Consider the following 18,970-nt stretch of genomic DNA (forward strand, 5'->3'; position numbering starts at 1 on the left):
GTTTTCATGGATGCCTGGACGTTAAACTTAATTGTTACACCTGGTAAAGCAGCAACGCTGATCATTTTATTACAGATGAAAGAATTTAGACAGTTTTTTAACTCTCAGTGATGCCGCAGTGTTCGTTTGACTTTGGGACCTGAAGCGGAGTTTGGACCCGGAAACGGCTAATGACGTCAGACTTAAAGACCGATTGTGGGTGTAGCTGATCTCTGTCTATGTGCCCTTTGTTGGTTTGTTTAGCCCCTTTTTTCTTTCTTTTTTTTTGCTATCTTTTATATACAGTCTGTGCAGTCTATATACATTGGAAGCACTGTATATAGACTGTATATAGACCACTGTTTCTGAGGCAGAATACAGTATCTGACCTGTCTGCACAGAGAGCCTTTAAAAAACTGCCTACTAGATAGAATATTACTATAGGCTGTACTAATTCCAGAAGGAACACAAGGTTTGAGTCTTTAAACACTTCATGAGTCCAAACTGAACAATGGTGTGACAGATGGTGTGTTTGGAGACCAACATTCAGATTATTTTTTGCTATTAATAATTGTTGTTTTAGACATAATACTTTAGCAGCAAATGCAAAAAGCATTCCTTACAAAGCCAGACGAATGAGATAAAAAACAAACGGGGAGAAAGAAAGCAAAGGCGGTAGATGTGAATGAGCTTTCAGTGCAATAGCGTTGGGCTGTAAAGCCCGAGGAAGAGAACGAGAGTCTGAAAACTTATGTTAAAAAAAGAAAGTCTTTTATCATATTCTTTCCTTTACATGCAGACACTGTCACCATTACAATTCCCAATTCTTTTTATGCCTAATAAGTAAAAAGCATGCTTAAAAATCCAACTTCAAAATTCTGCACCCATTTTCCTGTGTGCTGATATCAGGAGACGGCAGCAAGTGACTCATTACTAATGGAAAATATCTGAGAAGGATAGATGAAGGGGAGCCAGTGGTGACAGAGTGGGTGTGGGGGGTGCAAACTGAGAAAGGAACACAGAGGGAGGAGATAGGGATAGATAGGGATGAAGGCAGGAGACAGAAGCAGAGGTTTCTAAATGTGACTCATTACTAATGGAAGCAATGTGAGTTAACGTTACTGTAGAGCAAATATTTGGCAATTAGTGGAATTTCACTATTTTTCTTCCCGCTCTCAGACCACCACCCCTCTACTCCGTCCCCCACTCACTGCTGTCCCTGCTCTGTCTGCTCTTAGGCGTATCTAGTGAAGGTAGTGTTTGGCTGATGGGAGCAGAAGGGTTGGAGAGACGTCTACTGGTGAAATGTGGTAACTTCAGCTGGTTTATTAACTGTAGTGGTGAATAAAAACAAAGCTGCATGGTGGAAGACTTTAGAGATGAACTGCACCAGTATTTCAACAATATTTGGGAGCAGATCTTGTGTTTTATAAATTTATCCTCAAAAATAGCCTTTATTTTGTCATGCAATTGCAAAAAAGCATGACTTGGCCATAAAATCAAGAAAGCAAAAGAACTTAAATTGAAAAAAGAACTGAAAATCGTGCGATAAATACATTCCAGTTACAGCTAGTGAGGAAAATACAAAACTGCCTAAGCTGGAATTTAACGTCTGAATCCAAACAAACATTTGCAAAGAGTTATTCGAAATCTAGGAAATTATGCAAATTATTAACACATCTAGTATGACATGTTTAGTAAATTTCACTAAAAAGGCATCACAAATATATGCAAAATAACATTAAATTCATTAAAGATTAATGCATCTTACAAATCAGTGTAGAAAGCATCTACAAACAGGCGCTCTCATTTTATGCTCTTTACAAGAGTTTTAACCCTTTCAGCATAGTGGTCACTACAGTGGACAGCTATTCAAAGGCTGTTTTCTTGTATTGGGGTCAGTGTTGATGGGATACTTGCTCATAAAACACTACCTTGGACACTGATGCGTCACTCCATACCTGCCACCCACTGGTCAGCCAGTGGACATGTAAAAAAAACCTCTTATGTTTAAGAAAAACATCCTGATTGAGGTTGTCATAATTCATGCATGAAAGGGTTAAATGTGATGTTGTGTGGTTGTATTAAGCTTCCAGGGTTTCCTGCAAAGACACTGCTTACAACTGAAATCAAAAGATCTTGAACGTTGTGTTTTTTTATACAATTATTATTTCTTCTTGAAAATTCTCAAGCGCTGCTATTTCTTGACATTTTAATCATGTTAGTATTATACAGTATCCCAGATGTTCAGCACAGGAATGCATCCTGCGGGGTCACACAGATCTTATTGAACATTAGGTAGAAAGTTTAGACGACTTACTGATGAAGTACATTTTGTATGGGCAGAAATCTGTGCCATCAGAAACTGAATTTGAATTGCTCAGATTGAATCTGAATTGTAACTTGAATAAATGCTTTTGAAAACTGAATTTGAATTAGTCTAATTTGAAATTGAATTTATGGTTTGAAAATGATCATCACTAAATTGAAATTGAATTTTATATTTTGAAAATGAATTGATTTGCTTTGAAACTGCATTTTATCCTTTAAAAATTCAGCTCTCGAATAATTTCAGTTTCACTTCTCACCATTCAGTTTCAGTTCTACAATTCAATTTCAGTTCCAAAATTCAGTTTTTTGGAACTTACATCCGGTTCCGGTTCAAGCGCAGATCAATAGAACTACGTTTTACTAGCGGACCGAAAGTGTTACTGACGGGAATCTACAGCATCTTGAGCTGAATTAAGACTTCAGAAGTCATTCGTCATGTCGAATGACCAGCAGATAAACTCTCAGGTTGGTAATAAATGTATTACATGTATAAGAACAAGCGTCATGTTAACAAATGATAGCCGTACAGTAACTTTTATGCTTATTGTAGCTGTTAGCTAAAAACGCTAATTTAGCGTAGTTTGCCCTGAATTCAGCTTTGACAAACAAATATGATCGACTGTTTCTAGTAGAATTCCAGAGTTGTCATCTTGGACCCTCTCAGAGTACCCCCTCTGTATGCTTGCAGAGACCCCTACAGTAGGGAAACATGCAAAACAGTGTCCAAACCTTTGTATTTTAGCTTTATTTATGTCTTACACAGCATCCCAACTCTTTAGCTAACTTAATAACTTTAGCTAAAGTGAATAGTTAGTGTAATTCATTAGTGCAGCATTACTGGATCACCTCTGTTTGAAGTGATATAATATGATATACAACTATCACTGTGTTTAACTACCATAATAATTCTTAGGGTACTGAGTGCATGCTTAATTAGATTTTTTTTTTTTTAAACATACAGCTCCATTACTATGTTTGACAGGCTGAAGTTGTCGGGTCACCTCCTAAATCGACCATCTTTTACAGGTGTTTTGTGCCAGAAATGGAGTGTCCACTGAAGACTGAAGATACTGAATCTCTACGCCTTGCCATTGATCCCTCTTGTGCCTTCATCTAGACAAGAGACATTAACTTAACCACTCTCATATGCTCTGTACCTACATCACCTTCCCTGACAGTCGTAGCTTGGCTCATCTGAGGGTGAAATTATAAGAATGTGTTAATTTGCAAAGTGCTCTCTAGGGTTCCTAAATAAAATATGGCATTGAGGTCATTTCTTTTGAATTAATCCCTTCTTCTGAAATATAAGAACCTCTCCTGGTTTTAATGGCACTTTGGATTTCCTTACTTTCTGTTCCACTCCCAAACCCAAATAGATGCTGACAAGCTGACACAGTAACATGGAAGAGGGAAAGAAGTTGGAAAGGACTACTACAAATAAACCTAATGCCTAACAATGAAAAATGTAAAATAAGAACAATAATAATAATAATAAAGATAAAAGATGAAGTAACAAGTTTTTAGTTTATTCCAAATGATCATCCAGATGTCTGTGACATGTGATGACAAACACCATAATGGAAGGCCTTAGTCATCACATGCTTAAACTCATCATATTTTTGCATATGCTGAACAGGCAGTCCGACATGCTGTAACTGTGGGGTAGAAAACAGCATGAACACCATACGGCAGGGGTCTCAAACTCCAGTCCTCGAGGGCATGGAAAAGTTGCATGACACTGGCCCTTGAGGACTGGAGATTGAGACCCCTGTCATATGGAATATGACAGGTGTGGTTGAACTGCATGAAGACTGAAGTTTCTCTTCTCTTCTGGCAGGACAGGAATGTGGCCTTGTCCTGTGAGCCACTGTAACCTAGAACTGGACTGTCACTGGCCTCAGGCTCTTCACCCTTTTCAAAGACAAAGCAGTCATTTAGATAAAATATTAGATGTTTACCTGTAAATGCACAAACTAAATTTAGAAATATTATTCTTGTCAAGAGTGAGCAAGCACTGATAGTGTAATCTACAGCTGTGGCCAAACGTTTAGAGAATGAGAAGTGTTGTTTGTTTATTTACAAAGTTTGCCGTTTCAGTGATAGTTGTATATCATATTATATCACTTCAAACAGAGATGATCCAGTAATGCTGCACTAATGAATTAGACTAACTATTCACTTTAGTTAAAGTTATTAAGTTAGCTAAAGAGTTGGGATGCTGTGTAAGACATAAAGCTAAAATACAAAGGTTTGGACACAGTTTTGCATGTTTCCCTACTGTAGGGGTCTCTGCAAGCATACAGAGGGGGTACTCTGAGAGGGTCCAAGATGACAACTTTGGAATTCTACTAGAAACAGTCGATCATATTTGTTTGTCAAAGCTGAATTCAGGGCAAACTACGCTAAATTAGCGTTTTTAGCTAACAGCTACAATAAGCATAAAAGTTACTGTACGGCTATCATTTGTTAACATGACGCTTGTTCTTATACATGTAATACATTTATTACCAACCTGAGAGTTTATCCGCTGGTCATTCGACATGATGAATGACTTCTGAAGTCTTAATTCAGCTCAAGACGCTGTAGATTCCCGTCAGTAACACTTTCGGTCCGCTAGTAAAACGTAGTTCTATTGATCTGCGCTTGAACCGGAACCGGATGTAAGTTCCAAAAAACTGAATTTTGGAACTGAAACGGACTACTTGCACAATCACTTCCGCGTTCTATGTAGTCCTGCCCCAGTGCTTCCGGTGTGGTTAAACCATGGCGACGTTCTACACTCGCTGCCTACAAGAGCTCCCAAAATTGAACATCAGTGATGTTCATCGGATTTGCAGAGTGACGACTACCCCCGCCAGCAAATTAGATAAAGGATTTAAGTTATATGCTGCATCATATATACACAACTACGAAGGTAAGAAAACGTAAATTAACCGACAAAGAAACGCTAGCTAGTGTCAAATGCAAACACTACGTTACTCCGCTATGTCCTTCATTTGATGTCAATTCTCTATATTACATGTTTTATTTAGCGGTATTTTATGTCGTCCGAAACTATAGTTGAGGTTTTCTTAACTAATGTCACTTTTGTTGTTAGACACTGTTATAATAGCGTTAGGTAGTTGGCTAACTAAGGAGGTAGTTAACTACCTAATGCTACTCTTGCTAAGTGTAAAATATATATGTTTAAGACGTGCTGACATGAGTAATACAGAAATAATGCTAATGGTACTTGTATCTTTATTCAGTGTCCAATAAAGACAGGTTGTCAGGGGAGGTCTGTGTGAGAGCCTTGTGCTACAGGTCAATGAAGAAGAGTGAGGCACCACACAGACTAAGTGTAGGCAGGAAGCTGTGTAAAGTTGTTAATCCCCGTTCAGTGGGGTTCAGTTCATTTAAGCATTAGTTAAGTTCATTCCTAAAGGCCCATCAACTTGAATGTTTTCCTTGTCTCCCTGCTTTATCACTCCTAATTTGACTAGTCAGATAGTTAAATCAACGTGTGTTTGGGTGATCAGAAACATTTGACACCAAGTTAATACTGCAAATATACACAAAGTTATTATAGTTATCAAGGATGGTTAAGTTGTTTTAATAGGGAGAGAAGGAAACGCTAAGCATTCAGGAGGGTAAGCCTGTAGGGGTCAGTAACCATAACACTGAACTATGTTCCTGTTCGGCTCTTCCATGAAGATGTTACATTTTTAAATTTTTGTTCTTTCTTCTTAGATTAAGCTTCTGGATTCATCGCTGGTGATACTGACACATAGTCAGTGCTCCTGTGTGGCAGGCGCTGTTATGTGCAATCACACAGGCACTGCTCTTCCAAACAGCACACTACTCACAACTCAGAGTGCCGGTTGTCCCCCCTGTGCATAGCTGCACGGAATCTGAACAGCAATGGCACAAGCCACGGACAGTGGTAATTTAAATGAGGTTAAAGTTTTTGAATTAGTCCATGTTTACATATGAACAGCAACACCATCCATAGTAAATGTGTCTTCTGTTAGGGTGTGAAGCCAGGACCCATCAACTCCATGATCTTCACTAAGCCGGTACCAAATAGGATGGCCCAGACTGGAGTACGGTAATTAGATTTGTAAAATTTGGTTTCATGTGTTACAAATGTATGTTGCTATTTGTTCATACATACATGTGTCAGAATAGGTATTAATTTACATACAACATTACACTTTCTGAAGACGGCTAACTCAGTCATGTACATATACATCCCAGTCTCTAACTTATGCACCACTGTTTTACACCTTTTAGTTTTTAGTTTAGTTGTTGTTCAACTGCTCATCAGTGGGATGCAGTGGTGTGACTTTGTTGTGTGGGCACAAGAGGACTACCTAGTGCAAAGAATATACATGGATACAGATGTGCACAATGCAATCAGAGAAAAGGCAGACTATTTCTTTTTTTACATATATATGCCAAGATACCTGTGTTTGGAAAAATGAACAGTGAAAACATAGCAAAAAGAAAAACAGATCCTTCAGGCTGGCTGGAACAAAATAACTGATGTTTTATTTGCAATGTATTTCATGAATTTTTTTGTTGTTACATGTTACTTTTATGTGAAATCAATAAACTGTTATTTAAGCAATGGCATCAATTTCATTTTTTAAAAACACACATTAAAACATTGAATTTGTGTAGAACTTATTTACATAGTATTTAAAACTCCATGCCTAGCATACTGATATACATTTAGACAATAACACAACTGAATGAAGAAAATGACAAATGGTATTTTTGATGTTACAAAAGCACAAAGTCACTTATGATTTTAAAACGATTTAGTGATTTACTTTATAATTTTGATAAACAATTTTGTTGAATCTGAATAGTAATATAGTAGTATAATTAAACAGTATTATTAACATTCAACATTTGCAATGAATTTGAATTATCAATAACTGAAACTCAACTATCAGCACTCAAGTACCAGTTCTGTAATCAAGTATTGTCAGCTGAGAAGGAAGAAATGCAACTGTAGTGGCCTCAGCTGCAGGTCATTTTCCATAAGTTATTTGTACTGGCACTGGTGTCTTGGGAAAAATCCATCTTGTCTCACTTAACCCATTTTTTAACTAATGCTGTGTTCTGGTAATTTGACAGCATACATGCTACTGCAAACAGTTGGTTGATATTGTAAACATGTGACATGGTAATGATGCTATCAAAAAGTTTGTTCTGTTTGATCCTCCTAATGACTCGCTCCACATGCACCCTGAGTCTGGCTATGGCCTGCGTCTCCTTAACCTGGTATGCTGGCTTCTGCTTCTGCTTAGATAGAAAAGGTGGGCAGTACACTTTGCATTTACAACAATCGGTGATTAGGAAGCCCTTATCTACCATCACTGCCATGTCTTCAGTCAACTTCTCAGCAATGCCTGATTGTTTGAATAGTTCCTTGTCACTAACCGAACCAGCATACAGATTAGAGATGAATGTCACTGGACCATGTGGAGCTATGCCAACCAGGGCTTTCATCGTACAGTGGGATTTGTACGAAGAGTACATTTCACTTTGGAGAAGTGGTGAGGATGGTGTCTGACACCGCAGCTCTGTACAGTCAAGGATCATCTGGGTGTCTGAGAAATCTTTGAATTCCTCAGGGAGGTAAGCTTGCACTTCTTCACGTGTAAGCCAAATGCATTGAGACCCCAGTGCAGTGGCATGAAAATTTGTCCATGTTGCAATAATGCGGCTCACTATGGACTGGTGTATGTTAAATCGGTGTGCCAGGTCCCTCTCCTTCAAACCAACTGACAGGAAAACCAGGAAAAGAAAAAACTCGTCAATTGGCTGTAGCAGCTGCCTCTGGAAGGTGAAAACAAAAGGGAAAATGTTACTCCTTAAGCTATGAACTAGTAAAATTATGCTTTTCTTGGCTAAATGTTTTGTAATGGTTATGCATACCATACTGTACCATGGGGTAAACAATGAGGTGCTGTAGTACACAGTATGTAAAGGATACTGAGTCTAGCATACATACACAGGTGTATGTATGCTATTGTACATTATGTAATGTTATTGTACATAAATACAATAACATTACACCTCTAGTTCTAACTACCAACAAACCCATAACCTACCGTTGATGTTCGTGCAGGTGTCAACACTTCTTCGTTCTGATTGGCAGCTGACTTGGCTCTTGAAACCCGGATCATTTTATAGATGCAAGGCTCAATCAAAAACCAGAATGCCATCAAATGATCATAGCTTGGAAATCTATTCACGAGAGAGACATACATCGTGTCAATCATTAATTAACATCCAACATTGGCATAAAAATAATGTAAACTGTGACAAATATGCTAATGGTATGCTGTATAAAATAGTCTGATTAAGAGTCTATTTGGTGTTGTATTTTACCTGTAGCATTAGGATATCGTTTAAATACTAAAGCATCTACATGAAACATACAATCAGCAGAGAAAAAGTAAATATCTATTTTGTTTTCATTAAGACTGGAAACACTTGAAATTTAACCTTGGTATATTTTAAACAGTTAGCTTGAATAGAACTTAGGTGTACCTGGTATAGAATCGGATGTCAGTGTCGGAGCCAGCAAAACGCTGTAACCCAAATTCTCGCTGGACACGTAACTCCTGTATTTCCTTTCTCAGAGTCTCCACGTCTTTGGACAGGTCTTCTGCAGCTGATGCAGATATGTCCAATGCAGACGGCTCAGGGACTGAGCAGTAGTCATGATCTCTTGTAAGACTGTGCTCTTCTTGATCGTCAGGAGGAACTAGTTCAGGGCGTCGCTCCGTTCTCCCCCAAACACTACGCCGCGGTGGTTCAACTTTATAGCCATTCCACTCAGAAAAGTGTTGGTACAGCACCTTTAATAAGCCGCCTTCGACCATCGAGGGTTGTTGGCTCTATGAGTTGATCACTGGCAAAGTGTCTGCAGCAGACCCTGGTGTGAGAGGTAATGTGAAATGATCCCGGCGTATGTTTACCAGCCATTGTCTTCTCAAGTCAGAATGGGTCAGAACGCCATGAAAACTTAGTATGCCGTTAAATTTGGCTGAAGCCGAACAAAGTGGGACACAGCAATGTTCGGAGTATTTCTTCTCCTGTTTTTGAAAATGTTCTGTTTTAAATACTTTCCTTTTTATACTCATTCTGAAGCGACATTAGCATAGCTACCGACAGATAAACAAACATACCGGAAACGCCCAAGCGGTAGTATTTGGAAACGGAAATACGTCACATGCCCTAGTGCAAGTAGTCCATTGTAGAACTGAAACTGAATGGTGAGAAGTGAAACTGAAATTATTCGAGAGCTGAATTTTTAAAGGATAAAATGCAGTTTCAAAGCAAATCAATTCATTTTCAAAATATAAAATTCAATTTCAATTTAGTGACGATCATTTTCAAACCATAAATTCAATTTCAAATTAGACTAATTCAAATTCAGTTTTCAAAAGCATTTATTCAAGTTACAATTCAGATTCAATCTGAGCAATTCAAATTCAAATTGAACTTATTCAAATTCAGTTTCTGATGGCACAGATTTCTGCCCATAATTTTGCTCGTGGCACTTTATCTTTGCATTATGATGATCCCACATTGCTTCCATTTGTTTTTATTACAGTCAAGGATTTTTCTCAAGTTCTCAATTTCTGATCACATAACTAAGAAAAATATACTACTCTATTGTTTACAAAATGCACTATAGTACAGTACCCTGTAAAGGTATTACTAAGGTTATTAAAACATGTGCAAACACAGAGACAGTTCTAACAAGCTTAAGTCTTAGATAGTCTTCAGGAATCGTTCTCCAGGCTTCTTGAAGGACATTCAAAGCTCTTCTTTGGATGTTTCTGCCTTTTGCTCTGTTCCCTGTCCAAAGGATCCCACACTGCTTCAATCGTGTTGAGATCCGGGCTCTGTGGAGGCCAATCCATGAGTGACAGTGCTCCATGGTCTGTTTTTCTGTCCAGTTATGCTTTTACTGTATTGGCAGTGTGTTATGGATCACTGTCATGTTGAAAAAATGAAGCTGGTGTCATTGCATGGTGGATCAAAATCTGACAGTATTTTTCTGCATTCATAATTGCATCAGTTTTAAGAAGCTCCCCAACACCACTTACTGAGATACAGCCCTAAAGACAAAGGCAGAGCCTCCACCATGGCTGTAGGCATTCACTGGTGTACATCTTTCCTGAGCTCCATACATACTGATAATGATTTTAATCAAAAACTTCCCCATTTGGAGTCATCACTACATTATACCTACTGTCTGATTTTCAGTCCAGTTCTTGTGTAAGTCAGCCTCAGAGTTTCCTCCCTGTTTCCCTTCCTGAAGAAGCGCTCCTTGACAGCCACCCATCCACTGAGACCATTTCTGATGAAGCTTCAGTGAACAGTAGATGGATCAGCTAAAGGGTCAGATGCATCTCTCAGGTCCTGTGTCAGGTTTTTGCTGGATTTTTTCCTGTTTTTTAAGAACATGACGTTCGCATGCTGTCTGTCTGCTGTGGATAGCTTTTCAGACCTGCCACATCTTCTTTTGTCCTCCTCTTGTCCAGTTTCCTCATTTTTTTGACTGCACATCATGCCGAGATGTGCCAGAGCTGAGAGCTCTTTGGGAATTGTGTTGTTTGTGAAAAGATTTTGTTTTATATCTGTTAACTCTCTGGTTTGTCAAACCATCAATATTTTTTATAGATTCAGCTGAAGAAAAGTTGGGTTTTTGCAACAGCCTAAAGATACTATTTAAAATTGGTTCTTTTGATAAGTTTTATATTATGTGCAGAAACAACCGATGCTAACCCTAACCCCCCCATTTATGACCACAACAACCATCAGTGTGCTAGCGGCAGTTAAACAAGTTTTTTAACACTGAGTGCAGATGTGTTATTACACTCTGTCATATCCATAAAACTCACAAGTGAGCAAAGAGACAGTTTCAGCTGTGCTTATCACTCTGAGCTGTTAAAAATGGGCACTTTTTGTGTTTGTGTTTAATATCCTGATTACTGTATTAACCCAAACACAAAAAGGTCAAAGAAGAAGACAAAGACGACAACATATTAACTGTTAAATGTTCTGTTTAAATCTTGTTGTTGTAGAGTTGTTAAGAATAAAAAGTCGAGCATGTGCATCACAGATATGATCACAGGGTCATGTTGTTCTTCATTTAGCCAATTATATCTGACAGTTTGGACCAACAGGTGGTTTTGTGTCGCCAGGCAGTTTCTGATATGTTGGCTTAATAGTTATAATGACAGACTAATACTGTATCGTCAAAACCGAGAGCCGCTTACTGAGATACACCAGAAAATATTAATTAGGGACTTTAGTTTAGTTCAGACAAAACTAGGTGTACTGCAGTTATTATTGGGTGCAATTGTTAATGCACTTTATGTTGAATTTTAACAATGGACTCACTTACCCTCTACTACAGTGTGTGCTATTCCTTACCATGACTTGATAAATCCATCCAAATAAGTGTGTGTGTGTGTGTGTGTGTGTGTGTGTGTGTGTGTGTGTGTGTGTGTGTGTGTGTGTGTGTGTGTGTGTGTGTGTGTGTGTGTGTGTGGCGGGTACACTAATGGATCATATTTCCCACGGTGTCATTCACCAGCCGTGTTCCATTAATCTTCCATACACTCATATTGCCTTGATAGTACTACCATCCATTCACACAACACAATCTCAGCTCACACAGGTGTGTGCTCGACACGCTGCTGTAATTTCACCTGTTTCTCTTTATCTGAGCGGTGGACTTACTTTGTAGTCTGCAGTTCGGTGAAACACAGCATTACTGCACGTTCAGTATGGTGACCCTAAAAAATTAACTAACTGCAACCAGTGAAAACATGCACGCAAACTGTAAGACGTGCACTGATGACTACTTACAGCTATCAAACCTGCAAACGTGTGGCAGTGCGAGTGTTCTCTCGTGTGTACCGAAGGTGGGATTATTGTCTCTCTAGCCTTGTGAGCCTTTACTCTTAAACAAGGGAAAATCTTTATCTGAAAACGTGTTTTTAGTTTGCCGCTAGCACAAATTCAGTATTTTTCCTTCACTGCTTTGTCAGACTGGCTCAAATGTGGTTCATGTGTTTGGAAAACTCGACCTTTTCTTAAACCTAATCAAGCAGGTTTAAGTAAGCAAACTTCAAATAAAAGCTAAAAAGGAAAAAGACCTTCTGAAAGAAAGCTTCTCTAGTAGATGCATGTTGTAAAAAAAACTATTTTAAGCTACAACTACCAAAGCAGCAGCAGTAGTTCCTACTTCTGTGTAAGTTTATACACAGTGAATTGTAGTAGCTAGCATCTCCATCACCTGAAAGTAGCCATATTTGAATCACTACATGCTGCACGCAGCTTTTTACCATTTCCAAAGAGCAAAATGCTTCACAACTTTTCATCTGTTGCTGGGAACAATGGGTGGATGTAAAGTGGTTACATGATAATTCACTATGAACCTGCCAAAAGTCAAAGACTGAGTGCTTAGAGAATGTGCCACTCAACTGGGGAAGTCATTGTTGTGAAAGTCCTAACTTTGACCCAATTCTTTCACAGCCAGCTCGAATCCCCCCCATGCAAGGACTTCTGCATTATATAAAACTCAAAGGCTGACGTCTGTCTGCTAACATAAGTGTTAACATCTGCATGTGTGTGCTATGGACAACTCTTTACCTCGTCCCTACCCCGGCTGCATGAATGCATTGAATGAGCTACCGAAGTGCTGTAGACGACTCTGTTTTGAGAAATGTAAAGCCAGAGATATCAACAACCTTGCCCTACCTTCAACACCAACCAGTGGCAGCAGATGGCCCCGCCCCTCCCTGTACCTGGTTCTGCTAGATGTTACTTCCTGTTAAAAGGGAGTTTTTCCTTCCCACTGTGGCCAAGTGCTTGCTCGTGGAGGGGTCATCTGATTGTTGGAGTTTTCTCTCTATTGTAGGGTCTTTACCTTACAGTATAAAGCACCTTGAGGTGACCGTTGTGATAACTGAATTCAACTGACTTCAATATACATATATTCAGGCTATAGATTAGAAATCTTTATGTGTATCATTTCACTGCATACTGGATTACAGCTGAGATATTCATTCAGTCTCTCACCTCTGACCTGAAGTGCAAAGAGAATTGCTGAGCAAATGAGGCAAACAGGTGTTAATTTATTAGCTTCTAATTAAATAGACAGCCAGATGATTTTGTGACTCTCATGTTAGCGCATCTGGTTCAGTGTGTTTCTGTGTGCACTTGTCTTTTTCTGGGCTTCATTGGTGTGGTTTTCTGCGCTTTTTTTTTTTTGCAGGCCGTTAATAACGCCTCTAAATGCAGCTGCGAGTTATCAAAAAACACATTCAAATGAAAAGCTGATATCAGCATTCTGCATGTTTGTGTGTGTTTGTGTATTTTGTGTGAGTGAATGAGTTTCCAGCTTCACTGCCGATTTGGAAAAATGTGCCAATCTGAAGATAATTGAAGTAAGATTGTTGTCAAAGCAGTCAGATGTGAGCAGTTTATTTAAAAAAAGCATTATCTAAATATGTTTTGAAAAGCTCCGAGTTATTGGGGGGGAAAGATTTTGTTCTTACATCAGTTAGTATTCCTCAAAGCAGACTGATCACTGATATAAATTTGTTGCTGTGTATCTCTGGCAGATATGTACCGTCTGGAGTTAGCTGGAGGCCTCGGGGTCATATTGCTGCTGCTGGGAGTCCTAACCGCGCTTTATAAATGTTACAACCTGGAGATCATGCTCTGCTACAGGAGACACTTTGGGAGTGATGAAACTGAAGATGGTAAGCTATTTTGAGTGCTCCCTTTTTCTTCAGCACACTACAGAAGGGGTCAGACAGGTATCAGAGCGCTGAGCGGTATCAGCATTGATAGGAAGATCAGAGAACTACAAACATGGAGCAAAATAAGAGTTAGACTGTTGCTGCGAATGAAACAAAGTAAAGCAAAGGAATTATGCTATTAAAGTAGGATCTTCCTGTAGGGCTTCTACACATAGCATAACACAGACTGCAAGATGAGTCTTACAGTACAAGACTGTACAGCACATAAGATGCACAAGCCTGTAGTGAAGTCAAAGAAGGCAATTAATGGAAACAACAGCAGAGCAGAGTAAATGAAAATGAGTTTCTCTTTTTTTCATCTATTGATGGAATAAGGAGCTATTTGTGCAGCACTTTTAAAAAGTTACACTGACAAAGCAATGCAAGATCACTCCCCGAACAAAACAGCGAAACAGCCAAAAGGAAAATTATAAAGATGTAAGTTTGTAGTATTGATTTAAAGTATTGATTTCATGTTTAGGTCCTAAAGCAGCTGGATTTTCTTAGCCGTGCATTCGCAAGTCCAAAACATGAATTACGGTTTTCTCATCAAGTCTACATGTATTGATGATCAGGAGCTGTCTACTGTCTTTTAGTGCAATAATTACACAGAAACTGCTAACATATATATACTGTATGAAGCACTGTACTCACAGAAAGACGGGGAAGCCTTGTTGATTGATTTGTCAAATCTGCCAAATACTCTTGTTTACTGTCCCATGCTCTCTCTGTCTCTCTCCACAGATAATAAGGAGCATGATGCCTATCTGTCCTATACTAAAGTGGACCTCGACTCATTGGGCAGGTCAGGTTTCTTGGATGTTTTTGTGCAGTGCTGTGTAAACAGATTAGGCGCTAAACTTAAAGTGAGGATTGATACAAATGAAACAAATATCATGTTCAGTTCCTTCAAATAGCAGCAAACACAAAATACTTGAAATCAAATCAGCATTGCCCCCTTTGACCTGCAGAAAAGCTCTGATTGTCTTTGATGCATAGATACATAGAGAAAGCGAAGCTGATGCAGTAGCGCCTTGATCCTGCAGGGGGATCTGTGAAAAGACGCTAATCCCTTTGCTGAGGAGTTCATGGGCTCAGTGGCTATGTTTAAGTCATATTTAAAACATTACATTCATTTCATAAATGATGTTCTCTTTTGGAGTCAAAAATGATGATGAACTGTTGTCATGTAAGCTGTCCTCAATTTCTCAGTCATATCTTTCCTCTCTGGTTTCAAAAAGCTAAGAAAAAGCCACAGGTAAGGCTTCAGTAACCCCTAGATGATGCCATGGTGGCTCAAACTAGCTTTCATATACATATATATATATATATATATATATATATACTTCCTGTGAGCATAGTTCTTTGCTTCTGTGGTTGGAACGGTTTAGACAAACCTCCCTTTTATATCGAAGCGTGGCAGCCACATGAAAAGGACTTGCTAGCCACAATTCTGTCTGGGCTACAGACATGTTTATTAAAATGCTACTTGTTGTATTGTTAGCAGTAAGCCTGGTCACGTTAAAAATCAAAAAATGAATAACTAAATTCATAAAATGTGCAGATGTTTGATTTTGACCAAATTAAATGCAAAAAACTAAACCTGAGAGCCCTACAGTGAGGGGATCGAGAGGCTCCGTTACTTTGAGGAGAGCATTCTGTTGGCATAGCTTCAGTTTACTTGTCACCTCACAAGGAAGGCTCACAGTGAATCAATACAAATTTGCTCAAAGCGTTCACCTTTACACTCTGATTAAACATCTCTGTCCTGATGGAAGTGGCTCCTTCCTGGATGACAATGCAGTGATCTGTACGCTGAGAAGAAAATGATGTAATCACGTGCTACAGTCTTTGTACTCACGGGATCAGCCACGAAGATGCAACACGTGCTCGTCTGCACATCAAATGAGGGAATATCTTCTGGAATGTAGTGCTCCATCTCTCCTGTGGACTTTAACAGAGCAGGGCAGCCCACATCTTTACGATGGGTTCCCCTCTAATTTTCCACCTGTGTGCAGGCGTTTGTAGTTAAGTGCATTCGCTGATTGATTTGTCTGTTATCTGATTTTGAATTTGGAGCCATGTTTGTTATTCCCTCTCCCAGCAGGATGAGCAGCGACGAGGAAACATTTGCTTTGGAGATCTTGCCGGATGTTTTGGAGAAACATTATGGATACAAGCTGTTTATACCAGACAGAGATTTAATACCCAGCAGTAGTAAGTATCAATCTGTGTATCTACCTACACACATGCACACACACACACACACACACACACACTCTCTCTCTGTGTAACTCCAATCCCCGCTACCCAGAATTCATCTCTCTGTCAGAATAAATTACATATGTGGATCTTCATCATAACACACTTACAGCCACACACGTATCTGTGTCAGCTCTCAGATGTACGCCACATGTATCACATGCCTTACCACAATTTCATTCATTTGTTCACAAACACACACATACGCACACACGTGCATGCATGCTTGTACCCTCTCACAATTTGTCATAATTTCTTGGCTCCTGTGTCACTCTGTCCAACTGGAGGGGAAAATATGATTGTTATTACTGTAATCTGTCACTGGTCAAACCTGGCACATTCACACGCACACATATATGTATTTATATATACAGTATATTTATATATATATATATATATATATATATATATATATATATATATATATATATATATATATATATATATATATATATATATATATATATATATATATATAGATATATATAGATATCTATAGATATAGATATGTATGTATATATATATATATATATATATATATATATATAGATAGATAGATATAGACACCTCAAACAATGTGGTAATATGGCACTGAATACAATTGACGTCTTTTGTAGCAAAGATGTGACTGTCATCAAACCAGGATGTGGTGCTCACACAGGTATTGTTAATAATATCTGGTGCAAAGCCCATAAAAACATTTGTGTCGTTTTGGGTAGCATGTGTGAAACCAATCTTGCACTTCCATCACTCTGACCTCTCTTGTGAACTTGAGGGATATCCCATTGTTAATCTAGATGTCAGCCCGCCTTTGCAGATATAACAGCTTCACCTCCTCTGGGAAGTCTTTCCACAAGGTTTAGGAGTGTGTTTATGGGATTATCTGATCGTTCTCCCAGAAGTGTATTTGGGAGGTCAGACTGGTGTTGGACGAGAAGGCTTGGCTCGCAGTCTCCACTCTAATTCATCCCAAAGGTGTTTTTTCTGGTTGACCACAGAGGTCGGGACTCTGTGCAGGCCAGTCAAGGCTTCCACACCAAACTCACTCATCCATGTCTTTATGGACCTTCCTTTGTGCACAGTTGTGCAGTCTTGTTGGAACAGGAAGGGGGCATCACCAAACTGTTTCTTCAAAGTTGGGAGCATGAAGTTGTCCAATATGTTTATATTAGCTTGTAGTTAGGGCTGCATCAGCTGACCCCGAATAGACCCTTAGATACGTTGGAATAGGCCTAAGCTGCTGGGGGCTTCCGCTCTGTGTTTATACACCCCTCTGCACTTAATCACTAGTTCACTAGCTGGGACAACATCCTTATTTTAGGTTTGACAGCATTTTTATTAGATAACGGTAGATGGTTGAGCATGAAATGAGGCTGCGGTTTGGAGAGTGAATACATTCAAAGAAAGAGGGCGAGTGGGGCACGAAAACAAAAAATGAACAATGTGTAGTGCTGGGTGGGTCATATATAGAACCAGAAGTGTTCAATATGTGTCCTTAGACATTTCCAGCCCAGAAAGTTCACTGAGTCATTCAAGGAAACCGAGCACTAAGTCAGAAGGAGAGCAGAGTAACTATTAGACTTCACCAAGTGGCCAAAAACATGGTTACAAATATTACGATGTGTTCGTATGTCTCTTCTATATCTCCACCTAGACTCCTAAAGTAATCTGGATAATTAAAAATATATTATCAACATTTTTTATGTATAGAATGTTACATACAGCAATATAACACTCAAATTCATACAAATGATATCTCAAAAACACATCAACATTAAACATGTACTCTGTGGTTTGTTAACACAATATGCTAAACAATTTTTATTGCTGTGGTACTTTGAGGAATGTGGCATTCTAATTATTTTAATAATACATTTTAAATTAGTATTTATTAAACAGTGCCCCTAACACTGCCTCAAACTGACTGCTTTGTCTTATATAATGAATATGTAGCTTTCAAAGAAAAACATAAAAGAGCACATCCTGCAAAGGCCTCTCTAGACCAGTATGGAAGCAAACTGGACAGTCCAATCAAAGGTAGTATAAAAATAAATAAATCTAAATAAATAGGATATTATATTCCAGCTCAGTACTGAAAAAATTCTAATGAGTAATGTCTGAGGTCTCTGAGGTCTAATGCGTGAAATAAAGTAATACAGCTATCATTTCCTGTGTATTAGCATTTTGGTACCAAAATCCCACGTCTCCTTGTCCCCAAAACATCAAACCAAAAAATATACACCGACTGAAATAACCGTATAATGTGGCACAAAAGACACATGCTAATATGTGCTCTTTGAATTATTTAACATTTTCTCCTAAAATACATAAATATGTTTACTTAAGTATGGTTCATAATGAAAAGCCACACTTTACGTGACCTTAGCTAAAATTATGCTCCTTCCCGACGCACCCGGCAGACGAAAAAGTCATATTTCCTGTGTTTGCCCTGAAAACATCCGAAAAACAAATATCCCCTGTGCATATCTTCACATGTAACTTTTTCCAGGTTTAATTATGTCTACACTGAACAAGAGTCTTTTCTTTGGTAACCAAAGCTGCTGAAAGAGCAG

General features: G+C 38.7%; 2 protein-coding genes across 5 annotated transcripts in view; one reads left to right on the forward strand and one right to left on the reverse strand.

Annotated features, from left to right (window-relative positions):
- The window catches only part of il1rapl2 (interleukin 1 receptor accessory protein-like 2), a 445,655-nt gene that overhangs the window by 418,391 nt on the left and 8,294 nt on the right, over positions 1-18,970 (forward strand). For 2 of the 4 annotated variants that reach the window (XM_084939955.1, XM_084939963.1), the window contains exons 10-12: positions 13,956-14,096; positions 14,880-14,940; positions 16,240-16,352. In XM_084939955.1, coding sequence (XP_084796081.1) covers positions 13,956-14,096; positions 14,880-14,940; positions 16,240-16,352 — 315 coding nt within the window. The remainder of the gene's footprint in view (positions 1-13,955; positions 14,097-14,879; positions 14,941-16,239; positions 16,353-18,970) is intronic. The other 2 variants (XM_084939961.1, XM_084939969.1) reach the window with 1 other exon arrangement.
- Positions 7,132-9,206, reverse strand: LOC146391995 (uncharacterized). The gene is made up of 3 exons (XM_084939976.1): positions 8,857-9,206; positions 8,415-8,550; positions 7,132-8,139 (listed from the first exon to the last, which is right to left on the reverse strand). The coding sequence occupies exons 1-3, from the start codon at positions 9,189-9,191 to the stop codon at positions 7,387-7,389; spliced, it is 1,224 nt and encodes a 407-aa protein (XP_084796102.1). The 5' UTR covers positions 9,192-9,206; the 3' UTR covers positions 7,132-7,386.

Source organism: Perissodus microlepis, chromosome 2 (genome assembly GCF_051167445.1).
Source record: "Perissodus microlepis isolate ML-2025 ecotype Zambia chromosome 2, ASM5116744v1, whole genome shotgun sequence".
In the NCBI taxonomy this organism is placed as follows: Eukaryota; Metazoa; Chordata; class Actinopteri; order Cichliformes; family Cichlidae; genus Perissodus; species Perissodus microlepis.

Coding starts and splice junctions, on each gene's coding strand:
- LOC146391995 (XM_084939976.1), bottom strand. CDS start 9,191: ATGGTCGAAGGCGGCTTATTAAAGGTGCTGTACCAACACTTTTCTGAG. Junction 8,551..8,856: donor GACATCCGATTCTATACCAG/GTACACCTAAGT, acceptor TCTCGTGAATAG/ATTTCCAAGCTATGATCATT. Junction 8,140..8,414: donor CACCTGCACGAACATCAACG/GTAGGTTATGGG, acceptor TTCACCTTCCAG/AGGCAGCTGCTACAGCCAAT.